Source organism: Python bivittatus, unplaced genomic scaffold, assembly GCF_059951505.1.
Source record: "Python bivittatus isolate LINGU-HERP-01145 unplaced genomic scaffold, Pbiv_v1 ctg000850_np1212, whole genome shotgun sequence".
In the NCBI taxonomy this organism is placed as follows: domain Eukaryota; kingdom Metazoa; phylum Chordata; class Lepidosauria; order Squamata; family Pythonidae; genus Python; species Python bivittatus.
Genome location: NW_028277112.1, coordinates 14,074,273 through 14,101,106, shown reverse-complemented (window position 1 = coordinate 14,101,106; position 26,834 = coordinate 14,074,273). Strand labels below are relative to the sequence as shown.

The following is a 26,834-nucleotide window of genomic DNA, read 5'->3' as shown; positions in this document are numbered from 1 at the left end:
GCACTGCATTTACATTTAATTCTGTATTGCAACCTTCTGAAGCAGGCAAGCAACTCAAGAGGAACTCTCCCAAATTCATACAACTCCAAACTCAGCCTACAATCCTAAAGCATTGTTCTTTCATCCCGATGAAGTTTAGCTCTGCCAATTGTCCATTACTGTATAATACTTCTTCCCGGCCCCATTTTTTTTTACGGGGCGGGGGGGAATTTAACAACGCCAGACGGTAATCATTCTGCCCCACCCCTCCCCTGCAAAGCGAGTCTGCGCGGCCAGTGGAGACAGCCGACCTCATTAAGGAGGAGAAATCGGGCGCCGCGAAGTTCGGTAGTTCGCTTCTCGCTCGCTGCTACTCTCCGCGCGGCGGCTCCTCTGTTCATCGCTGCGGATGCACCGAGCCCGGGAGCCAGCCAGCCACCGAGCCCCTGAAGCAACCACCAGCTGCGATACCGAACAAGTGCAACCCCTTCCCTCGGGTGGACTGGATTGAAGCCGCCGCGCGCTGCTGCTGCTGTTGCTGCCTCCGCACCAGCAGCAGGCGGCGGCGCTGGTGGAAGAGGAGGAGGAGGAGGAGAAGAAGAGAGGGAGGCGGAGAGAGGAGGATGGAAGCAGGCAAGGAGCCCGGAGCGGCACCAGGAACAGGGACCAAGCCCGGTGAGGGGGAGCCGGCGTCGTCCTTCCAGAGCCGCCTGTGGAGGAGCCTGCAGCTGGGGGGCAAGGGCAAGGGCAGCGGCAAAGCGGGCGCCGAACGCCGCAGTGCGGAGACCTCGCCGTCGCTTCCTCGGGTTCGAGCCGTGGACCAGCCGGACAAAGCAGACTTGTTGGCCGGCGGCGCCGCCAGGTGGGGCGGCTTCAGGCGTCGAAAACACGTGCTGGACCGCGTCTTCTCGTCCTCTCAGCCCAACTTGTGCTGCTCCTCAGCAGAGCCCCTGGAGGCCGTGAGCACCGAGGCCGGCTCTGCGCTGCGCCGCCTGCGAGAGCATCTCCTTCCCCATTATCACCACCAGGGCAGAGGGCAGCAGCAGGGCCGGCGGCCCGACGGCACGGCCGCCTCTTTTTCGGCTTCCTCCTCGGCCTGTTCCTCGCCGCTCCCCTCAGCTGCTGCGCCCCAAAGGGATAGGAGCGACGGGGATGGCGCCCTCAAAGCCGAGGCGCGGGAGGAGCTTCCGCAGCAGCCCCGGCTCAGGGTTCACCTGTCCCATCAGAAGAGCTCTTCTCTGCCCGGCGGCACCACCTGCCTGGAGCAGTTGCTTCAAGAGTCGTTCACCAAGGGCAAAGCGAAGGGGCCGGAGGGCAGCGGCAGCCCGGGGGGAAGCCCTCGTCCTTCCAAGGCGTTACAGGCAGGTGTTTTACAGGACTGTACTTATTTGCAGCGTGGAATAGAAGCGAATGGCTGGGACGGTTTCCTTTCGATCCGTTCAGTGTTCTCAACCTCAGCAACTTTAAGTTGTGTGGACCGTGCTGGCTGGGGAATTCTGGGAGTTGAAGTCCATATGTGTTAAAGTTGCTAAGGTTGAGAAACACTGACTGAGAGCATAGCTGTTCCTCCCTAATGGTCACGGGGGGGGGGGAGGGGACGTTTTAGGGTAAGTAAAAAGATGGAAGTACTGTAGTAGTGAGAGAACATGGGAGAGTTCCTAATGGAAAATACAGCTTGTTGACTGTCCCTTATAAATGTTGTCAGTAAGCCACAACTATACCATAAGACTGCCTCCAACTGAGTTGCTAGTCTCTATCTTGCTAGATCCAGCCTTTTCTGTTCTTCCTGCCCTCCTCTGTACTTCAAGAGAATTTATGAGCAGCAGTCATTTAATTTTTCTAGTGCAAAAGAAAGGATATATTGCTCAATATATTTAACTCCTGGTTCCATAAGACATCTCACACAGGTCCAGGTTTTCTACCTGATATGGAGAAAAGGCTACCAATGGCTTTTTTGCCTCCAGTAATACAATTTGCCATTGTATTACACTTCTTTCCTGTGAACTTCCCCGTAGGGCAATGTTGTCCAAACTTGGCCACTTTAAGATGAGCCGTGCTGGCTGGGGAATTCTGGGAGTTGAAGTCCACTCATCTTAAAGTGGCCAAGTTTGCACAACACTGCCCTAGGCATCTGGTTGACTAATATAGCAACAGAATGCTAAACGTACACCTCAGCCCAGCATGGTAGTTCTTATATGATGGATGTACAACTTGCTCCATGTTTAGCTTTAAAAAGGATTGGAAATTGGCCCTTGACAAAGATATAATCTGAGTGCCTAAGAGTATGTAGATAGCTTGTGTATATAACATTTAAGGGAGGCATTTATGTAAATAAGAGTTTAAAATTAGTGAAATACTTGTAAAAGCTACTTTATTTAGGTTTATCACATGCTGTGTGGCACACTCTGTGGTGGTATACTACATATGATTCATCCAAAGAACTAGTGATATTTTAATCAGGTGATTTAGCTTGTTCATGCTTCCTGTGACAGTTGAGATGAAACATTGCACACCTAGAGTTCTTGGCTAGCCATGAATGAGCACACTCTTCAATTGATTCTTTTGGGCTCCTCCTACCAGTGGAAGCCAGCCATGGAAAGCACATTTTATGGTTGCGTTGTAATCTAAATATAGGCATTTTGTCTTGTCCCTTGCTATCAAACTACAGCTGAACATTTAGGTTTCTTCACTGGGTATTGATTTTTAACTTATTTGGAAGCAACAAGATAGAAATCCATGTCTGCAGATCATGAGAAACCATTGAAGGACCTTTCAAGGTTTGTTTGGCTGCCCTTGCTAGTGAAAGGGGCCAGGTAGAAGTGATTGGGCAACATACACCAGTATGCTTGTTTTCATCCCTCCATGTCAGAATTCTGAGACTATGACTGTAGCTACATTCATAAAACAAGCAAAGCCTTTATTTTGTTAACTGAATAAAGAAAATAGGTTTATGTACTACCTAAGCCAGACCATATAAGCTCATGGCTCAGATGTGCAAATGCATCTTCAGTGTTGTTCAGAGTGCTGCAAAAGTGTTTTTATGTATGTGTTAATAAGTTGCACAAGTAAAATTGAAATATATAGGTGCGCTTGGATAAACTGTATTTCAGATGAATTTTTTTCTGTTTAAATTTAAAATATACTTCACCTTACAACCTTAAATCCACCTATTTATTGCTGTTAATGTGCCTGTGGCCAGGATTGTTGGAAGACTTCAGATGGCAGCTGAAAGGTTGATTTCTGAAAGCATTATTAGTCATGCCCTAATTCTTAGCACATTGACTTGGAAGTAAGCCCAGTTGATTGCAGGAGCACATGCTTGCAGACAAGTGTTCGTAAATGCAATTATATCTTTGTACTTTGCTGCATTGTGTTGTTTGTTACCAATTATGAATAGTTATTTCTGGACCAATCCAAGTATATTTTATACCTCTTTTTGGGTTTTCCTCCTTTCACATTACAAGCACGTTTCTCTGCATTACTTGATTTAGCCTGATTTGGTATGACTAAAAAGCACATATGGAAGGTTTTAGTATGAAAAAAAAGCTGGACTTCAATTAATATAAAACCTACATGATGGAGAACATAGAGGAGTCAAATGAGAAATCTCCTTCATAAACTGCCTTAATATTGTTATTGCATGATAAAGATATACTTTTTAAATAAATGGCACTAGTTGCATTGCCTGTCTTTTGGAATCCCCCATTGTTCTCCCAAGCATGATTTATTACCACTTTTGTTCTTAATGTCTGCGTGGTTACAAACATCAATTATAGCAACTGCATTTGTGCACTTTTTATTTTTGTGGAGATAACTTGATAGCTAAATGCATAAACCCCTTGCAAGTCTTTGTGTGTTGGAAGCTTCGTAGGCATTGTCAAAGCAATGGGAGTTGAATTTCAAATACAAGTTCTCTAAAGTAAAAAAAAAAAGTTAAGAGAATTGTAAGTCTGTACGTGTACATCCATGTAATTTTCTCAGTTTTAGTAGAAGTACAAAGATAAGATTAATTACATGGCTTTATAAATGGCTTTGGATGCTAATTATAAGGGGGAAAGGAATTCTTAATTGTTCTGTTTTTGATGTTACATGGTAACAGAAAGAACTGACTAGGTACAAGGGGTAAAACCCAATGATATATCTAGGCATGGAATATGGGAGCAGCATGCAGGAAATAACATGCATCAAGAATGAAATGTGCGTTTGAGAATTTAATTGATATGATTTCTGGCAATTTCACCGGCAAAATTAATATTGTAACATTGAATTTATAGAGTAAAAGCTCACTTTCAATACTTTCAAATAATTTTTATATTGTGAAATTATGTAATTATACAATTTCTGTAAAAATGATACAAATTACATAAAAGGTCAAATACAAAAATCTACACAAATGGCATCATTTGACTTTCTTGTGTGGGAGTGAAATTTAAACAAATTATGTCTGTCGTACCCAAAGTTCACAGAATTGAAGTTTGTTGTTCTCAGTCTCTCTTGAAATGAGATTTCCTGGAACCTGTTTCTCTGTTCTAGACTACTTTAGAAATTATCTAGTTTAAGTGAAAATAAAGTTAACAACTCTGGCTGACATTCTTCATTTCCTAAAGCTGTTTAATTTCTGTGGCATAAATTGTATGCAGTAGGTGCTTCAGTTCATAGAAAGTTTTAGCATGTTCTCCTTGCTGGTCCCCATTTAAAAAAAAAACACCTTTTTTTAGACTTTTTATCCCACCTTTATTATTTTTATAAACGACTCAAGGCGGCGAACATACCTAATACCAACTATTGCTGTTGAATTAGTTGCCTGTCTCTAATACAATCAATGTATTTTGCATATTTGCTTTTATTATATACTAGTTGTAAACTCAAAATGGTTAACATGACAATTCTGTGTTAGTAATCTCCGGTTTTATTGATTTTCAAACAGATGCCTACTCAAATATAAACTGAAAATGATTGACTTGGAGACAGTTACACTCTTGTGCTATGGTACAAGCGAATTCTCTGAGTGAAACTGAAAGCATATATTATTATTCCAGGATGATACTCCATAATTCTGATTAAATCAGTGTGCTTCATTAAAGCTTGCTAATACTTATTGCAAGATCTTACAGTAACTCCATCTGTAAAAATAAAATGTTACTTGCAGTATACTTATGCTGTCAAGCTTTGGTTTCTTAGCTGTAATCTCAGGTTTCTACAAAGCAGTTTTACAGGCAACACGTTATAATGTGATTCCAGTCCCAGAAGAGAAGTAGAGTGTTCAAGAGGAGGTCTGTGGTCAAGCTGAGAAAGGAGTAACAAGAATTTGTGTCAAAAAAAGCAAGCTCTGATCATCCAGAAATTGGCAATTAAGTCTTTGTCAAGGCTCATAACTAAAACTCATCTTGTTCCCCAACTATTTACAGGCAAAGATTTTTATATAAGAATACCAATTGGACATATCAACTTTGTTCAAGGTATAGAACTTCCCAAGAACAAAGGCTTAGACCTGAATAGACTGTTATTCTTTCCTGATGTTTGTTCTTCTGTTACCCTTAGTTTTTGGCTCACCATAACACTGTTTATGCAGGCTTGTGGCCATATAATCGTTTCTAGAGTCTGGGGCCACAGATTCCTGGTTCTTTGGGTTCAAGGTTTGATGTGGTGATCACTGGTTCTTTGGGTTCAAGGTTTGATGTGGTGATCATCTCCTGATGACTCATCAACTGGTATTCTAAATTCATTATTTATTGTATTTAAATATACCTTTCTAATCAATTGGATATTAAAGATTTATAACTGGTAATTAAAATATAGAATAGAAAAGAATGTTTAAAAATGGAAACTAATGCTAAAGTTAGTTGTTAAAAGTCTCCCCTTTTATAGATAGAGGAGAAATGCAATTCCTAAAGAAATGTATTTCATAGATTGGGAGTGAGGCAGAAAAAGGTGCTCTTCTACGCCGCTGATAAGCCTCTAATGGGGGGGGGGAGCATTTTCAAAACAGCCTCTCCTGCAGATTTTAGCACCCAAATGTGCTTGCAGTGGATTGGTCCCTCAGATAGATGGGCCCTTAGCTATTTAGGGTTTTAATGATTAACACCAATAACTTACACTATATTCTACCACAAGACAATACCTTTGGCCTCCTTTCATTTAGAGCCTAGCAACTTTCTTAAGTTTCATATGAAGTTAAGAGAATGGCAGGGCTCTTTAAATGAGAAAGAAGGGGCAATTCTTTCCTCATATCTTTGTTTAGTATATTTGGTTCTTTTCTTCAGATCGGTAATAGAAACAAACAAAAAATCTAACCTCATCTTTAATTTTGGGCCCTTAAAGCTGAAAGATAAGGTGAAAATACCATTAAGTAGAAATTGTTGTAAAGTCCCAATAGGCTATTATAATATCACTTGATACTTATTATATATAAAGACATATTTCTTAGAGTGCTATTCCATACAAAAAATGCACTGTACATAGAAAATGAACACTGTAGAGAATTGTTCCAGGTCCTTTATTACATTGATTTACCCTTGGTAGAGGGCTTTTTTCCATGAAGGAGCCTGTAGAAGTATTAGTGCTCATCTGTATTTGGCTACCTCCTTTTGCCACATGTACAGATATAACCTAAAAGTTCAGATATGGTAAGGAAGATGGAGGTCACCAATTCAAAAGAGGTAAGTTAAGATCACCAGAAAATAATAGTCTTGGAATAAGAAGCTAAATTTGCTGGAGTGATTGCATGCACAGTCTTGGATAAGACTGACCAAAAGCCTGAAGACATGGTTTGTCATCGAGTGATGTTGGCGGAGAGCCTGCTAAGTTATTGTACTTTTAGGAAAATGAATGGTACTCTTCTGCTGGGTATGTGTTTATGGTTTAATAGTTTTGTTTTTAATGATTTTTGCGGGGGGGGGGGTTGGCTAATTTTGTATTGTTTTCTGGATTTTTTACTTTGTAAGCTACCCCGAGTCATAGTAGCGAGATGGGCAGCTATATAAATTTAATAAATAAGTTTGCCAAACTGAACAAAAATTTGACTATATGATTGGACTTTTTCTGTATCAATTTTAGTCAGCATGAACCAGACAAATCTATGAAACAACTTGAACATGATGGAATTTTTACAGGCTGTTTTCAAGGTTCCTTTTCAGCATGTTGAACTGTTGCATACAAAATGTTGTAGCTATAAATAGGCTTACTCACAAACGCTAATTACACTGCAGATAGATGTGCTATTCATTTCAAATAAGCAGATAGACTTGGAACTGAAGACTGCCACTCAGGGTAATTGAACTTGGTATTCTGTACATGACTAAAATATAAGAAAGTGTTTTTTTTCCTTTTAGCAATTAATTAAAAGGGTATTTTTGAAAATACTAATAGAGCACTATATTTGTTTCTCTGGTTTCTCTTCCATTCTATAGCATAGAATTCTACTCTTACACATATTTTGACACATAGTGGATTTTGTCTGTTATTTTTGTACTTGTAAATTTATAATTGGTTTTCATTATGATTATGATCCTGAGATGAGAAACAAAATCCAGTAAAAACAATAGAATTGCATGAATTTTCAACATCTATACACACACACAATCAGAACAACCAGGTAGCAACATAACACAGATTCAAACTTAGGTGTAGAAAGTTTACAAAAGTATATTTTTTAAAAGTTACTTGGAAGTAAGCTCTATTATAACAAATGAGACTATATAATAAACAGGATAGGATTGATTCAAGGGCTTGGGGAGCATAAGCAACAGAAAATTATCAGTGTGGATAGATGTAAAAATAGCTTTCTGCCATGGCTGAATCTTTGAAACAGGTTCTCATTAAGGACACTATATGTATTGTTACATGGTACAATCTGTATGCATGTGCTAACATTACAAACAGGTTGGTGGTGGTGGAAGGAGAGTTCTCAAAACTTAAATGAGTTCAGTTTGGAGTTGTTGTTTTCTTAAGAATTCTCAGCTCTTAAACATCACATTAATTTCAAATGAAGTTGAGTGGAATTTGTTTAGCACAAATTCCAGTGGTAGAATTGAGCTGAAATATTTAGCAATCTTTAGAAAAATCCTTTTTGGATAACAAAAAGGAAAGTCACACATTTTTGTATACTGTAGAGGCTCCTGGGAATGCATAGTAGTTTCCTTACTTTAAAAAATGTCCAGTTGATTAAATTTTGTGATGTAATTCACAGCTCAACAGTTATGCATAAAAATATGTATGCTACCAATAAGACAGAGGGATAATACTAGCAAAACAGTTGTGCATTATCCTAAAAATCAACACTAGTTACCCTTGTCATTAATAGCAATCAGGTATCTGGTACCTGAATATCTACAACAAAATAGTGATTGTAAATTCTTGAACCATGATCCCTTAATTGTAGTGTTCAGGTTAGATTTCGGGAATATCATTGACTGAAATGAGTTTCCTTATACTGGTGAAAAAGTTGTGCATGGGTCACTTAACTATAATAGGTTTCAGGACAGAGAGCACTGATAGAGTAATTATTTCATATATCTAACAACTCATTTCAGATAAAAATGCATGTAAATTTTGCAGCCCCCCTTTGATGCTTTTTAAAAGACTATTCTGAATTTATGGTTGAATTCAAGTCAAAGGTTATACAGTAGATTTATAGCTTTTGAATCAGCCCAGGTATAAAGCTAAAATATGCTGACAAGTGAATAGAAAGCATGTATTTGTGTGGGGTGCCACTTGTGCTTGTCAAAAACTGGATTTTGAGAAACTAGATATGTTCCCTAATTAGTTGCATGTGTAATTTTGTATTCTAAGAAAGCACATAAGATCATGGACAGATACCTAAATTCAGAATGAGTAATAATATGTGATTATGTAAGATTTGAATAATAAAGGTAACAGAAGTAATATCACATATCAAATACTGTATATGCACTTAGAGAATGGTGGCTCCTATGGGAATGATGTGTCACATCATTACTAAAAATATTTCAGGTCTAGCTCTTTACTCTTAATATAAGAACAAGTACTTTATAAATACAGTTGCACAACTGTTACTGAAATGTTCAGTTGGGCATCTGCTTTGAATGGTTGCATGGATCAATGATTGGTTGCTGCTAAAAATCAGGAGTGGGGAGTTGGGGTTATATGGAAGAGATTTCTTGGTGACATTCATGCAGCATCATCTGTGTGGATGACAGTCTTGAATGGTCATCCAGGTCAAGCATTCCAGATTTGCATGTAAAAACATGCATATATTTTCTGATTACTTGATAAACAAGTCTTAGCTGTTTGTTTATTTTTCATGTATTTCTTACTTTTGTTCTAAGGAGCTTCCCATTGTTAGTGTATTGGAATCCTGATATCTTTAATAGTATCATGCTGACGTCTAACAGCAATGTAATTAGGATAACAGTCTAACCAGATGCTGTTGAACATATTTTCCCATTTTTTTATTCATCCTATGTCTGGCAGGGTGCAGTTTAAAGCTTAAGTTCTTGGCTTATGTCTACCAATTTGCACTTAAACATCCTCTCAAATGTCTGATATTTAGTTCAGTAGAGAGAACATCTGGTATGATTTTTAATTAAAAGATTATATTTGCTGATGCTGGATTTATGGTGGAATGCATCTCAACAATGTTAGTTGTTCAAGCATAGCCAGTTATTTATAATTATTTTGGCTACTAAGAATAGCAAGCTGTGCTAAATTATGAACTGGTGGTTGTGGGGGGTGGAAATGGAAAGCCTAGAAAAGAATAACATATTATGACCTGCAGAGCATAGAAGGAGATGGAAGTGGTACTTTAGTGAAGCCTTTTTAAGCAGTCAAGGAAAAAAAGATCAAAGCATTGACTGATTGATTGATTGATTGATTGATTGATTATGTGCCATCAAGTTGTTGTCGACTCTTAGTGATCACATAGATAGATCTGTCCCTAACCTGGCCCTTCAACTCTTCCAATGGTGCACTTATTGCTGCTGTAACTGAGTTTATTCACCTTCATGCTGGTTGTCCTCTTTTCTTTCCTTCCACCTTTCCCAACATTAGAGCCTTCCAGAGAACTAGGTCTTCGCATAATGTGTCCCAAGTAGGATGATTTGTGCCTCAAGTGAGAACTCTGGATTGATTTGTTTGGCGATCCATTTTTTTGTTTCCTTGGCTGTATGCTATATTCTCAGGAGTCTTCTCCAACACCAAAGTTCAGAGTATTAATACTCTTCCTATATTGCTGCTTCAAAGTCCAACTTTTGCTTCCACATAGTGTCATAGAGAATACCATGGCTTACAAGATTCTGATCTTTGTAGGTATAGACTTAAACCAGTCAAGGGAAAAAAAAATCAAAGCATAGTTGCTCTTAAAATTCATGACTTTTGTTGTCTATGCATTAATGCTCAGAATGAAAAATAATATGAATTTCAATGTTACTGTAGGTGAGCAAATGGTATTTAATAAGTGGAGACTGATGGGATGACTCCCATGTTAGGAATACAACAATTGAAAGATTCAATGTTGTACTAAAAGGACAGAGGCAACAAAGTCCTTTTATGCCATTCTTGCTTCCAGGCAGCTATACATACATTGCCTTTGTTGCTTAAACTTCTCATTTCTCCTTTTTTAAAATTCATGATCATCAACTTCATCCAACCACAACTAACATGGTCATCTTCTTGACCTCTTCCTACATACATATGTACATACAATGAATGATTTATTCGATTTTCATTCATTCACTCAGTATGACCAAAACTCCTCAATGTACTTCTTTCATATTGGTCATTTCACTTTTGTATTTAGTTCACATTCGTTCATGTCCCATTCATTCTTGTCCCTATCACTTCTTGTTTTACCACACACCATTCCTAATTATCACATCCCCATTTCTTAAATAACTCATTTCCACTGTATTCAGTTACTACGCTTTTTCTGACATAGCCAACTTCCACATAAAAAGTGGGCAGAAGCATGCTCGTATACACAACTATTTTCGCTTGTTTGGAAAACATTAATTTTTCACAAGAGACAATGTACTATCCACTACCTTTATATCAGCATTTGCATATGTTGCTTCTAGTTTTGCCATCTTTAGTAAACATTCTGCCAAGATAACACAAATTCATCCATTTGCTCTAATTTTTCACCATTTATGTGTAATATGCAATTGTTTACTCCTTTTTTTCTGGCAAACACAATTACTTAGGTCTTTGGTACTTTAGTTTTCAGATATGTAGCCCTTACTGCATCATACAACCTATATATCAGCCAATGACTTTTCCTGCATATAAAACATAAGAACATAAGCAGTGCCCTGCTGGATTAGACCCTTGGCCGATCTAGTCCAGCAATCTGTTCTTGTGATGATGGAATGTGAGGGTGACCTTGGAAGATGGGTGGAAAAGATGCTGCCTAGGGCATGATCTGATAAAAGAGAAATGAGTCTGCAACAGAGGAATGGCCAGAGGAAAAAAACCTAGGAAGGACCCACCCTAACTACTCAGACAGTAACTAGAGAGGGCGGGAGATTTGTACTTTCAGACTTGCAAGATTCTGTTAAAGTAGCCTTACAATAAAGTAGAATTAGTTTATCTACTCATGTTTCCTTTCTGGTTTACCTGGGAGGGCTGGTACTTTTCACAGTGGCCGACTGACTGACCAAGGAAGCCCACTAGTCTACTGACAGATGGCCTTCAGAAGCAGTCACATTGCCATCAGGGCTAATAGCCATTGATCCCCATAACTTCCATTAATTCTTCCAATCGTTTTTTTGAAGCCAGCCAAGCTGGTAGCCAGCACCGCATCTTGTGGTAATGTATGCAGACGTTTATATCCCCAGTTAGCACACATCTAATGAGTTACAGTTTGGTTCTTGGATTGATAAGGATTCAAGTAAACTGCTATATAAACAACCCATAGATCCTTTTCATACTTCCCATTAACATAACTTCTGTGGAACTGTGTAACATAGTTCTTGTTGCACTGTTCCAAGCCAGCTTCTACATCCTCTTTCCTTATCTTCACTTTCCATTTATCCTGCTGGAAGATTAATCTATCCTCTTTTCCATATATGACCCGTACTTTCTTTTCTTTCAGTCATTCTACTTTCATGCTTGTTTTTCAGTTTCCCCCCTTTCTATCATGCCATCCCCTCCCCATTCATTTTGATACCACCAAGAAATGGTCTGCCTCATGTTCAGAGCCCCTGATCGTCCTTTTATCCTTCACTAATCCCCTTAATCTTTCAGCAGACTCAGGCTGAATACTGAGTGACGTCTGTTTGTAGCCCCCAGATCCAGAGGTATTTGATCATTGACTCTCAGCATAGTTACACTTCCCCATTCAAGACTTGTGTGCAATCTGGGGTTCACTTGGACTCTTAGCTCCTGCTTGTAGAGCGGGTGGCAGCTGTGGCCAAGAGATCTTTGCACAGGTACGTATTGTGCGGCATATGTGTCCTTTCCTGGATTGAAAAGCCCTTCAGACAGTCACTTGTGCCCTAGTGACCTCACAATTGGATTACTGTAATGCACTCTACATGAGGCTACCCTTGAAGACCATCTGGAAGCTGCAGCTGTTCCAGAATGTGGCAGTGATGGGGGCACCGCTTTATGTGTGTATGACCCTGCTGCTTCATGAGCTGCACTCAGTTGGCTTCTGGGTGCAATTCAAGGTGCTGTTATCTTTAATGCCCTTCATTGTATAGGGCCTGGATATCTTAGTTACTACTTATTTTTAGTTGTCTCTGCCCATCTGGTTTAGTGCAGCAAGACTGAGTGCACTCTAGGCTCCCTCAATTAAAGAATGTTATCTTGCAGGACCTAGGAAGCACTCATACTGTGTTGCAATTCCTGCCCTCTGGAATGATCTCCCCCCAGAATTTTGTGTGGCTGCCATCCTTATGTTCAGGAAATAGTTGAAGGTTGTTCTTCCAGGCCTTGGGGACAGGTGATTGGGAAGCCCCCTTTGGTTTGGTTTGGTTCATTTTGTTTTATTTTGGCTTGATTGTGGAGGGGAGGGGGATATTTTGCTCTTCCGGTTTGTTGTATTGTCTTTTAATAAGTTGGTTTTTAGTTGTAAGTTGCCCAGAGTTGTTTGGGAGCTGGGCAGCCTATAAATTAAAGAAAGAAATTAATAAACAGTGAAATCTATCATGTCTAATTTCTTTCCCTTGCCATGAATACACATCAGTGTACATTAGAAACAAACCATTTTTTTTCAAGGAAATACCAACCAGGAAAATTTGTTTAAAAGCTAATTCTTAGGAAAGAATTATGAATGGGGTTCAATACAATTCCTAGTTTAAGCGCTTTTAAAGGGAATATTGTAGAAATCTTCAGTCCATCTGAATGATATCATAAGGAAGGGTTAATATAAATTTCTTCACAGAGATCAGATATCAGTCCAGTAGTAAGTGGATGGTTATCTTCATGAAAACAGTTCATAGTCTCATGACTTAGACTGATACAACAAATGTAAGTTAAAATTCATATGGAATGCTTTGCAAACAAAATATGAACAGGTAAATTTACACTGGGTTATTTGAGCAGAACACCTAAAGAAAAATCATTTTCAGAACAAAACAGTGCCATGAAGTTAATTGAAAGGAATATTCTACCCCCCTCCCCCCCAAAAAAAAGAATTGTCAGGTCCGAATCAGAAATTGACCTTCCGTACACATTTTTTTTTTACAGGAAAGAAAGGGAATAATATAATTCTCTAGTCATTCCTACATATAATTATTCTGATATTAACTGCAGTTTAAAAGCAATTAGAATAAGAGTAGTTTGTTTTTTCTTTAAAAAAGATATTTTCTTGTAGTGCTGTAGGAGTTTCCTAAAAATCAGCCTAGAAATATTTAAAGAAAATTCAATTTTGTAAATGTACTATAAAACAGTAAACATTACTGTCTACGATGGCTGGTGTGGGTCTTCCAGGCTGTGTGGCCGTGTTCTGGAAGTTTTGTTTCCTAACGTTTCGCCAGCCGGACACCCTGGCACTCATCAAACAGATCTTCCCAGAAGACATCACAGCTTTATTTCAGCACTGCCTAACAACCAGTTACTTCCAATGGGATAATGAGTTCTATGAACAGATGGATGGCGTCGCCATAGGAAGCCCCCTGAGCCCAGTCGTAGCAAATTTTTAGATGGAACACTTTGAAAAACGGGCTTTAGAAACCGCACCCGTTACCTCAATAGTCTGGTTCCGGTTTGTGGATGACACCTTCGCAATTTGGGGTCAGGATGAAGAAGAACTAGAGAAGTTCTTGAACCACCTAAACAGCATCCACCCCAATATACAATTCACCATGGAAAAAGAAATGGACGGCAAACTTCCATTTCTAGACACGTTGGTCATACGCAAACCAGACCTAAAATTAGGAGACAAAGTTTACAGAAAACCCACCCACACAGACCGGTACCTACACAAAACCCCAACCACCACCCACGTTAGAAAAGAGGCATTATCAAAACCCTGATGGATCGGGCCAATCAGATCTGCGAAACCGAATTCCTAAACTCTGAACTTAACCACCTTAATTGGGTCCTACAAGTGAATGGCTACTCCAAGAATGAAATAAAAAGAGCCATCAAACCAAGAAAACATGCAACTGAAGAAGAAAAACAGCCACCCACCAACAAAGTATTTCTGCCCTACATCAAAGGGGTCACAGACTGCATGGGAAAACTGATGGAAAAACACAATTTCCAAACAATCTTCAGACCCACCAGAAAAATACAACAAGTGCTAAAATCAGCAAAAGACAAAAGGGATCCTCTCACCGCCGCAGGAGTATACCGGATACCATGCAGCTGTGGGCAAGTATACATCGGGACCACAAAATGCAGCATCCATACCAGGATAAAAGAACATGAAAGACACTGCAGACTACAGCAACCAGAAAAATCTGCAGTAGCTGAACATGCTCTCAAGCACACTGGACACAAAATCCTATTTGAAAACACAGAGATACTGGACAACACCAACAGCCACTATACCAGGCTATACCGGGAAGCCATTGAGATTCACAAACACCAGCACAGCTTCAATAAAAAAGAGGAGAGTCTAAAAATCAACAAAAAACTGGCTACCAATCCTGAAAAATACAGCCTGCAAAAGGTCAACAAACTCAGCTCAACCACCAGGATGTGTGAACAGTTCACACAATGAACATACTAATCACCCCCAGCAGCCACTCGTTAACAACTCAATAGAAGAAAAAACCCTGCCTAATCCCCAGGAAGATACACACATATTCTGACACCAAAACAAGCAGCCACTCGTTAACCCAAACCCCACACCCCCCCACCACACCCCCCCAATCCCCTCCCCTTCAGATCTCTATAAATACCCACAAAAGGCTCACATCATCCTGGGCACAGAGAGAACTCCTGTCTATGCTCCTGCTCTCTGAAGATGCCGATCACAGTGCTGGCGAAACGTTAGGAAACAAAACTTCCAGAACACGGCCACACAGCCCGGAAGACCCACACCAGCCATCGTATTCCGGCCGTGAAAGCCTTCGACAATACATTACTGTCTGCTATTTCTGTTTCTCGCTAGATCCACATATGCTGTCTCAGTAATGCAGTGCATGTTTTAGATTTTTAAAACAATTCTGTTCTTATTTTTCCTGCTTTGATGTAAATGTTAGATCAAAAATATACAAATCCATGCTACTTCCTAAAAAAAACCATGAAAAAAAAAGATAATTTCCCTTTACATTAAACATTCAGGGTATTCAGGAGCCAGGTTTTATAATAGTGTTAGTTTTGGTTTGTTTTGGAAATATTTGGAAGTTACTGGATGTGAGAAATACATTCATTAAGATAATCACTCATATGCTTTATAGATGTTCAGATGTGCAGAAACAGGTTAGCATTCATATCTTCATGCATGTAAACATTTTTATTATGAGAAACAAAGAGGGAAATTCTGTTTGAAAGGCTAGTTTATACATTTGGTCCCCACAAAGACAAGTTTGAGAACACTTTTGAAAGTGTTTTATCTGAAAATAAGATAAAATGTGACTGTCATTGCAGATAGAGAATGCTAATTACAGAAAATGATAAAATAAGGAAACTAGTGGCACTGTACAAAGAGCTAGTTTGGTGTAACTGCTAAAAACCAGCAGACACTGAGTTCTGGGCCTCCTTTAGGCATGAAAGCCAGCTGGGTGACTTTGGGCTAGTCGTTCTCTTAACATAACCTACCTCCCAGGGTGGTTGTGCAGAAAATAGAAGGCAGGAGTTTTAGATATGTTCGCCACCTTGAGTTGATTGAATATATTAAAAAAGGCAGGCTAAAAATAATAACAATAACAATAAAAAATCTTAAAAATAGAGAAACAGTTTGGTGTACTGTATAAGGTACCAGGCTAGAAACTGGAAAACTCTGAGTTCTAGTCCTGCCTTAGGCATGAAAATAGCTGGGTGATCTTGGGCCAGCACTCTCTCAGCCCTCTGAAGAAGGCAGTGGCAAACCACTTCTGAAATCGAGGGAGGGAGGGAGGGAGGGAGGAAGGACGGAAGGAAGGAAGGTAGGAAGGAAGGAAGGAAGGAAGGAAGGAAGGAAGGAGCTCTTAAAATATTTGAACAGTGTCTGGTGAACTTTTTTAGGTGAAACAATTGTGGCAGTGGATAAACACTATTTTATGCATAATTAAACTTTGGAATTTACTACCATAAGATGTGGTGCTGGCTATCAGCTTGGCTGGCTTCAGAAAAGGATTGGACAATTCAAGAAAATCATGGAGAACAGTGGTTATTAGCCTTGATAGCTAACAACTTGTTAGTGACTGCCTCTAACACTCTAGGCCATCTGCTTAGAGTGGATTAGTGGGCTTCCTTTTGGTTGGCTGGCCATTGTGAAAACAGTCTGCTGGACTAGATGGGCCAAGGGTCTAATCCAGCAGGGCACTGCTTATGCTCTTACATTCTTAATGTGGAGAAAGGGCTCCCTCTCTAAGTGATGGATTCTGGTATGTTCTGAAAACTCTGCATTTGTTTTCTGTCATAAGAAAGACTTCAGCTCACTGGGTTCAACTTTTTTTTTATAAAAATGCTGCTATTGCTTAGTCTGTATGAAATAAATTAAAGACTGGGTAGAATGAATTTGGTGATAAAGGAACAAATAACATTCTGGCAAAAACATGAGATTTCAGAGACTTTAAATAAAATAGGTTAATACAGCAATATCCTCTTACATAATTATTATGGATTTGCCTAGTTAGACAGTTTTGCAGGGGAAATCTCCTTGTACAAGCTTGAATAGCAAATTCAGTTTAAATAATGGATTTATATGCAACAGACCTTGGGGCTTCCTTACTTTTTGTCTTCACAGCTGAATAAATAGCTTTGGAGGGAATAATTGTTTTGCTCAATGCGGGATTTCAGGATGTGACATTAGTAAAAGAGAGAAAAGTTAGTAGCATAATTATGTTTGGTGCTTGTGCATATTTCTCTCTCTCATACACACAAACATACACATTTAGGGAACCAAGTTTCCACTGAAGTAAATATTAGAGGAAGTTTACAATTGTAGGTAAGGAACATTATCAGTTCTAAGGTGCCCCTGTACTTAATTAACTTCTTGTTTCAACTATTGGGGCTCTCATGTAGCCTTCACAAATCCTATATGAACAGGTAATTCTTGCTTAATGACTGTTCATTTAACAACAGTTCAAAGTTATGATGCCTTCAGAAAAAGTGCTTTACGACCTGTACTTCCACTTACAACTGTTGCAAACCGTCGCACCACTCCCTGTGGTCATGTGATTGCAATTTGCTACTTTTTTATGATGGTCATTAAGTGAATCACCATAGTTGTTAAGCAAATTACATGGTTGTAAAGCAAATCAAGTGGTTGTTAAGTGAATTCCAGCAAAAAAAATCCATTGGGGAAGCTGGATTTGCTTAAGAACCACATGATTTGCTTAAGAACCACATGATTCGCTTAACAACCATTGTAAAAATGGTTGTAAAATCGGGTCTGGTCACATGGTGTCTCATTTAATGACTGCCCTGCTTAACAACCAATTTTCTGGTCCCTATTGTGGATGTTAAGCAAGGACTACCTGTAGTCAATGTAGGAGGAGAGGCATGTTAGTGTACAGTAACCAAAAATCAGTACTGTAGGAGACATACCTTTTCAGAGTACAACATTTATTACATTGCATAAGCTTTCATGAATTACAGTTCACTTCATTGAGATCCAGTTATGGGAAGACAGGGTCATTATGCAGATGCAGGTGACTCATCAATTAACACTTGTAATGTGTTAAAACTTGTGTTTGTTAAGTCCTTCTGAGATAGCCTGAAACCTTTTGAAAATATACAGTATGTGACTTCTGCAGTTTCTCACTCTATTTTCATGAAGCCTCTATAGCAACAATAATAGACACCTGATTATTGTGGAATTAATGAATTTATTTCACAGCTTAGCTTGGGGAAGGCTAACCTAAAATCAATAAAAGCAGCATATAGAATGGGTCCTGCTTTACCTATGTACTTTTCTGCCAGGTGCTGCAGAATAAAAGTGTGATCGAGGGGAAAGTGATCAGCTCTAAAGCCAGCCCATTCCTCTGCAAGGATTTGTTCTGCTTCCAATCGGTTGAATAGTTTTGTATTTAAATGTTTAGCATATTGTTTGCAAATAATGCTTAATAAACTAATAGGGCAGTTACTAGCTATTGGTCTCTTTTTTCTTTTTTATAAATGGAGATTATCGTTGCTGTATCCCAGTCCTTTGGAACCATCACAAAGAGATCTATAGAAGAGAACAGGAGAGCTAAAATCGGGGCCACCATTCTGAGAATTTCTGCTGTTAAGAAATCATTATCTGGTGCTTTTCTTGCTTTAATTTTGGTTAATCAAATTTTAAATTTCTGAACATGTTACCGGAGACCAGTGAGGAAGCAAGTGAGCATTTAGATACATTTTATTAAGTCTAGGCTCCTCATGTACATACCGAGAACAGAAATGTGCCTTTAAAACTTCAGCTGGAATTTTAAAAGTACAGTACAAGGAACGTGATTTGTTGATTGTGCAGCTCTTAGGTACCAAAATTGAGTTGAGTTATGGGCTGCTATTATCAGCTGTTATCAGGAAGTTCTTTGCTTCCCTTTTCTTCCTATAAAGTAGTTCCTTTTTGTTTCCTATAAAGTAGTCCCTTATATTGTCATACATAGCAACGCATGGATAGAATAGATCAAAGGATCTTTCTTAATTAAAGAGCCTTAACAAAGCTCTCTTGGTTTCAAGGCAATTTAAATCAAACAAACACTATGATCAGGAGATCTTGTCCCTGGTCCTTGGAGCTACGGTTGATATAAGAGTAAGTTATTAAAATTTTAGTAAGCATTTCTCCCTGTTGTTCATCTTCCTTCCCTGATAATGGCCTGGAATCAGAAAATAATGTATCAGGCACCTGAAGAGAGAGATTCCTTCAAAGTGGTGACTGTCAGGCTGACAGTATTAAAAAAAAAAAAAATGAATAAAGAGTCACATTTTGTGAAATTGGTATATAATCTATTAGAGTTTGGTGACAGCCAAGTGATAAAATTCTGTGTAATCAGTGGACAAAACTATTTAACAGATTTAAGTTCAATATATGAAAGGCTTCCAGCAAACTCAAACCAAAAAATTTCCCCACCATATCCTTAACTGCCAAGTGAGAAGTGGTGGGGATGTTTTTGTGTCAGGTAGAAAATGGTGGTATTTAGTATAAAGACAGTTATCAGTGCCTATCCTTGCATTAAAGTAACATGCCAAAAAAATAAATATATAAGAGTGTTTATATGGTAGGTCACAAACATATGACTAATCTAGTCCAAACATTTTTACTTGAGAACATTATCATAAATGGAGGAATGTATACACTGATAAGTAAAAAGGAAAACATTAAACTAAGATACGGCAGCATAATGTTCCAAGGAGCACAAATGCAAACTTTCAAATTAAGGAGCAATAAAGATAAGTAAACTGAAGCCCCTACAAAGTCTGCCCTACCCCAGGAATTGCCTTCACTGAAAAACGATTTAAAGCTATTTAATACTGGGTCATTGGTGAGCCAGGTTTCCTGTAGGAAAATATCATACTTCATGGTGCACTTTTTGAAAGCAGTATTGCGAAGTTTGGCCAAATTCCAGGAGATGACTGTCAAGGGTCGAAGAGCCAGGAAATGTAATTTGGAGGGGGAAGATTAAATGTTTGCTTCTGCATGGTATTCCTCTGAAAGACACTCTGAATGGTGATATTGCATTGCCTTCTTTAGGCATTCTGAAGTCAGTCTTACATGGCATCATGGGTATTGAATCCTTATTAGTTGAATCTAGGTAGTTGGATTTCCCTTTAGCTTCAGATCCTTTGACGTCCCTCCCTTTTTGGTATTAGTACCATTCTAGCAGGGGTCTCGGGTATATCCACATAGTTAATATCTGCTCTTAGGGCCTGGCCCTTTTCAATTCTTGAAGCTAGCTGTATGCTTCCTTTCAGCTCCCTATTTTGATCTTTATCTTCTGACAAGATCTCTGGCAAATCAGTATATTAATGAGGAACTCAATATATCATATTCTTTGCAACCACTTGGGGGATGTGGGAAAATTAAATTAATTAGTGGTGCAGCTATTACATGGGTTGCTACGAGCCTATATCTAAGGTCATCAAGTTGCTTCAAAATTTCATCCCATTCACAGCCTGGCAAAGTTCCAAAAGAGTTGATTTCTGAACTTCTCTATGGGGGCCTCTCTTCGAGTTTGATCATTCTTATTTATTTTAGCACTGAATTCAGGGCACTGCCTAGATACAAAATCGGTACGTTTTCATTTATAAGATTTCCCTCCTGACGTCTTTCTGTTGTGAGTGGAGTTGCAGAATATACAGCAGCAGCCACAGCTGAGCAGGCAATTGACAGGGAAGGAAGTCCTGACAGTCAGATTCCTTTTGGAGAGTAGAAGTTTGGTCAGTTGTTGACTCTTAGTTTCTGTCTGCAGATCCCACACCAGCACATTATATCTGTTCACAAACACACACGGCTTATTTACGTGTTTTGTTTTCTTGACCTCCAGGAAGTTATCTATTTTTTGATGGTTTATATGGTAGTTGTGCTCCAGAGTTTGCTCTCTGGCACTTCTTTCTTTTCCCTATTGTATTTTTCAGGTTTGAAAAAATTGTATTCCCTGTTTCTGCTGTAAGAACTCAAAATCTCCACAGAGAACTCTTAGCTCAGACAAGCAGATACCCCCCTGTGCCATTCCACAAATGAGAGCCTTGGGGTTTAACCCCTCTCCCTCACCACCATGGAAGGAGAGGAAGGAGAATGACTGCAACACAGTAGCCCCTATTTCCAACCTCCAGAAGCAATGTAGAAGGATTCTATGATCTGTGGCATTGAAGACAGCTAAGAGATCAAGTAGTACCAGGGGGTAATTGAAGTACTGAAGGCCTGAAGGAATGTCAACCATATTGAGCATCCTCCATTGACTCCTCAATGATTCTGAGGTGAAGTCTTTGGTAGTTATAGCTTATGCAAAGGAGAACCCTCTGAACAGCTGGCTCTGACTTTTCTTATACAATGACTGCTATTGCTGAAAAGTCAAGCTGTTGTTCTGCAGTGGGAATTGCTGTGACAGTACTTTGGGCTTCAGTCAAACCTTTTGGTTTCCTCTCATGGCCACTTTTTATTTAAAAAGTGATTTAGATATAAAACTGATTACCATGGCAGGAAATGAGGCAAGTTAAATTGTAACTCAGTGTAGGAATATACATATGCATAGGGAAAACTGTGAGTGTAATCAATACTGGCTGTTCCCAACACTGATGCTAGAATTTTGCCCTTTACTCTTAGCTTTTGTTAATTGCATTCTGCTGCTGCTGAAGTCTAAACCTGCTCTAAGTGAATCATCCTGTCTTAGTTGTTGCAATAATATTCAATAATTTGCACTGTTGATACCATTTGTTTCTCTAACAACAGTAAGTGGATTCTTAAAAAGTACCAATCATAAAGTTAAGTGGTTGGAGAGTTGCATATGAGGTATAATAAAAAGGGATGTTATTGTGATATTTTATGGAATCGTAGTGGCAATAGTTTTTCTTAAGATTTCTCAAGTAAGTATATTAACATTGAAAATGTAAAAATATCCAGTGAAATCCATGAGTAACATTTTTTTTTAATTACCCAGTCTTATTTCAGAAATTGACTTTTTGGTTCCACTGATATACATTTTCATTGTTTAAATCAAAATATATTACAGTTTACATTTGCAAATATTATCTAAATCAATTCCAGGTATTTAGTAATTATCTAAATGTTTTAACATAATTTTATGTGCTTTATTAAACTGTAATTTTAAAATTTATGTTCTAAATATGAATAAAAATACTGTTAACCCTTGAATTTTATGTGATATATTTCTCATTGTTATTGTTACTGACTGGCCTGTGCAATCAATAGAACTTTTTTGTGTAACAACTTTGTATAATCGGGATCTAAAAATGAGAAAGAGCTTATTAGGCAGTTTCTGTATTGTAGTATTGTGTTGATTGAGCAGGCTGAAAGAGGCAAGTTTCTTACTGATTTTATGTAAATACTTGATAACATTCTGCCTTTATAAGTTAATATTGTGTTTTTAATAATTATATCAGTGTTTTTGCCAAAATCTGCTTTGATTGTTCCATTCCTTCAGTTATTTGAAGCAGTATACTTTTAAAAAATGAAATATTTTTCTGAATGGATTTGATTCTGCGATTTTCTTATAATTGATTGTTTTTTAGATTTTGTGGTCTAGTGCAGAAGGAAATTAATGATATCATAAGCATCAGCACAATCCTGTAAGGCAACATGTTCTAAGTAAACATTTCTGTGACTTCGCGCTAGTGTCTGTTGATGTTAGTACTTCAGTTTGCTTAAGGGAAGGAAAACAAATGATACTCTAGGTATCTGGTAATTAAAATTATTCTGTAATGAGTTTGTGCTAATGCTTCATAGTGTTCCAAGGTTCCAATTATCTTCATTTATCTTGAGATAATTAATTATATTAGTCTCCAGCTGTATTGCTGAATGTTGTGCAAATTGATGTAAGCTTGTATGGTGATTACTAAGTGTTCTATCTTTGGTGTAAAATCTGTATTTTAAAATCATCTTAATGCAAATTGATTCGCTTTACACTTTTGAAACTTCTTGCTCTGCTCTGAGACTTCACTTGTGCTTTGAGGAGGATTTTCCTTAGGATTGCAACATAGGAGGAAAATATGTATTTATTTGTAGAGCTTGTAGAGCCAGTTTGGTGTAGTGGTTAAGGCATCAGGGTAGAAACTGGGAGTTCTAGTCCCACTTTTAGCACAAAGCCAGCTGGATGGCCTTGGGCACTCTCTCTCAGCCCTAGGAAGTAGACAGTGGCAAATCACTTCTGAAAAACCTTGCCAAGAAAACTGCAGGGACTAGTCCAGGCAGTTGCCAGGAGTCAACACCAACTTGAAAGCAGCAGAAAAAAAAATAATAGACTGCTCCACTAGACTCTGAGTGAAGTACAATTTCCCAAATCCATTTGTTGGGTTAAAAACAATTAGATAAATAGGTGAAAAATCAATGTAAAATTGTCAATACATAATCAAATAACCCTATAAATCATGCATTACTATACATAAACTATGAATTTAGCCATGAATACCAAAGTAAAACCAACCAATTAAGCAGAGAAATAGTCTCAGCAACTGATGAAACAACCAAGTTTTCCTGACTTTCTAAAACTTTCTAAAAGTTAGGAAGTTCTAAAACTTTCTAAAAGTCAGGAGGGAAGGGACCATTCAAATACCTGAAGGGATACTATTCCAAAGAAGGGAGGCAGCAACTGAAAAGGCGTTCTGTGTCCTCTGCAGATGACAGTCTCTAATTGAGGGTACATGTAGAGATCCCATCTTATTAGATCTTATCAGACAGGCAGATGACATTGGGAGAAAGTGTTCCCACAGGTATCCAGGCTCTAGACCTGGGTTTTAAATGTGACAATCAGCACCTTGAATTGCACCTGAAAATCCAGTGGTAACCAGTGTAGCTCTTGAAGTATTATATGGCACACCCATTACTAGCTGAGCTGAGTTGGAAGACTTATCATCTCTTAAATAATGAAAGCTGTCTGGTTGAACAATATACTTTCAATTCTAAAATGTAGGATACAATAGTTTTGGTTTATGTAGGATGGAAGACATAAATATATAATTCAGACTAGAAATACTATAACATCTTGGCATGGGGAAGAATTAGTATTGAGGATTATTGTGCATTGTTCTCGTTCTGTCCTGTGGTCTGTTGCTATTGCACTTACATCTTTGCAATGATGATATATGTGCATTTAACTATGTACTATATGTATACATTGTATATTACATATATTATGTGTATACACACACACACACACACACACACACATTATATATTATACTATATTATGCATTAATACAATCAGTTCATAGTTAAACAATAAAAATGAATCCCATCCCCAAATTTATAACTCAAAACAGATAATGGCCATTGGGTTAATCAATTGATTTGGCCAAAAAGAGCATCTTAATTTCATTATTATGACCATATTCCACATCTTATAAAATCAGTCAGGGATTGGGAGTGCCATTTCTCTACTACTGTCTACTATTGACATTTTTATCACCACTTTTTAATCAAACTTTGTGTTCATGTTTCTTCTCTATACATCATATGAATAATGTAAAAGATTTCTAGATGAATGAATGTTAGTTGTGTTATGTTTAATCATTTCTACCACTCTAACAGTGAGACTTTTTATTCTGTTGCAGCCTTGTTCTAGTGGGATCTCCCATTTTTTAAGAATGTGTTTTAAAACTATATGGGGCTGCAGGGAGAAGAGGCAGTTTCCTGTCTCCTGTTTCTGTTACTGGAAGTAGTTCCACCAACAGGAGACCCTGTTGAATTATTTTATCCAGTATTGTTTTATTTCTGCAAATTCCAAAATTAATGCATAAAATCTGTAAATTGCTCTCAGCAATATCAACAATTGTCATGAGTTAAGTGTTATAAATAAGCTTTAATCTTTTAGAAGTTTTATGCACATTTGTTGCAATTTAACTCTTACCTATAATTCTTCCAGCTAGTGTAATTTCTCTCTAGGATTGAAATACCAAAAACTCTCAATTTCTTTTTATATTGCAAGTGTTTGTGCAGATGAATTTCTCTCATTCATCCATATAGCTACTCCTTAATCAACTTATGTAACCATAATTCTGTATTCGACGTTCTATGTTTTCTAACTCTCTTAATAAGTGTCTAATTTGGAAATGCTCATATAGTTCAGAATCCATTTGATTCATTTTGTTACTAGATAAAATAACTGTCTTCATAGAAATTGACAAAATCTACATGTTTTATCATTGAGATGTCTTTCCTAACGCTTCACTCTGATTGACCTGCCACTACTCTAGCTCCATATTTCTATTAACATGTGGATTTCATAGTTCTCCAATCAGTGGAAGAAGAACTGGTTGCTCCATAGCATGTTGAAAGCCTCCATTTTGTACCTGTACTATAGCCCATTTGCTTAAATTTGGAAGTCTCAAATGGGGTTACAGGTAGCTCCAAGGACAGTCAGCTTTTGGGATGAGTCACAATTTTATGGTCTCTTGCTCCATATGGTAACATAATTTTTGAACACACAGTTTACAGAGGCTTCTCAGCCCACTGTGGAATCATGACAACATTACAATTACTAACTTTACTGAAATTATCAATAATATGAGGATAGATTTCTTTACCCCATAATGAAACATCAATCTTAGAATTTGACTGTTATCATTGTTCCAAATAATTTTATTTTCTGTTTACTTTAAAGAAGTTCAGTTAATTCTGATCACTGCACTGTGATGGGGTGTAAACTTATTCCTTCCTTTCCAACTCCAGTTGGATTGCAGTTGAATCTGCCTTTAAGTTGGGACAGAATAGCAACCTCCATTGGATGGTGTCTGGCAACATTGCATACCCAGTTCTGTCCACCCCTCTTTGTGGCAACTGCTTGGTGCCCATTTAAACAATAACATGATGGTGGCACCAGTATGTATCACAAACAGAACAGTAGCACATATCTGCTTCCTCACTTGATCCAAGATTTATCTTTGAAACATCAGGAGAAAATGATTAGGAAAGATTACTTGCCCAAGTCAACTTTCAGTGAATGAAACTTGCCAGACAATAGCTAAAGATATAGCTACTACCACCTGAGATGGCAGTCTAATTTTGCCTAATGAATCAGTTTAAAAATTTACCAGTTTATCTTCTAAATACCAGCCTCCAAAGAGTCTTAACATTAATTCTTTCATAAAGATAATTGCTATTATCAAAATTGGCACTGATGTATTCAGAGTTTGTTGGGAGGGGTTAGGAAGCCCAGTATTTCCAAAACCATGTCAGAGTAGTAAGTAAATATTGTGACTTTGTGTGTTCAGGCAGATTTGCCACAGTAACATTATTTGTCGTCCCCCCAAGACACTGCATACATGTTTACTGTTTGTGTTATGTGGAATTTGTGAAAACAAATTTGTTGAAAGTCCAGTGAATGTGGTAGAACAGGGACTGATTTTTGTATACATATGTTTTGCTCTTTGAGCTCTCTAGGTTGTTTCTTCTGTTTTCTCACTTTTATGAAGTTTTCCTTCTCTTCTGATCATCAATGTTAAACAGCTGACTTAATAAGGAGCCTTTATTTAGCTTTAAATATTTCAGTAAAAACAAGTATACCCAGAAACCACAACCTTGCACATTTTTACTTATCTAGGAAGATGTTTAGTTTTCCATTTCTGTGCTATTTACTGAACTATTTACATTACCTGCAAGAAAACATGGAAACTCTGGCAGATTC

At 38.2% G+C, this 26,834-nt stretch overlaps 1 protein-coding gene across 2 annotated transcripts in view; it reads left to right on the top strand.

Moving 5' to 3' along the window:
• Positions 1–315: 315 nt before the first annotated feature.
• The window catches only part of MCTP1 (multiple C2 and transmembrane domain containing 1), a 197,444-nt gene continuing 170,925 nt past the window's right edge, over positions 316–26,834 (top strand). The window contains exon 1 of one of the 2 annotated variants that reach the window (XM_007425963.4): positions 316–1,309. In XM_007425963.4, coding sequence (XP_007426025.2) covers positions 603–1,309 — 707 coding nt within the window. In that variant the 5' untranslated portion in view covers positions 316–602. Of the gene's footprint in view, positions 1,321–26,834 lie in introns of both variants that reach the window. The other variant, XM_088130050.1, reaches the window with a different exon arrangement.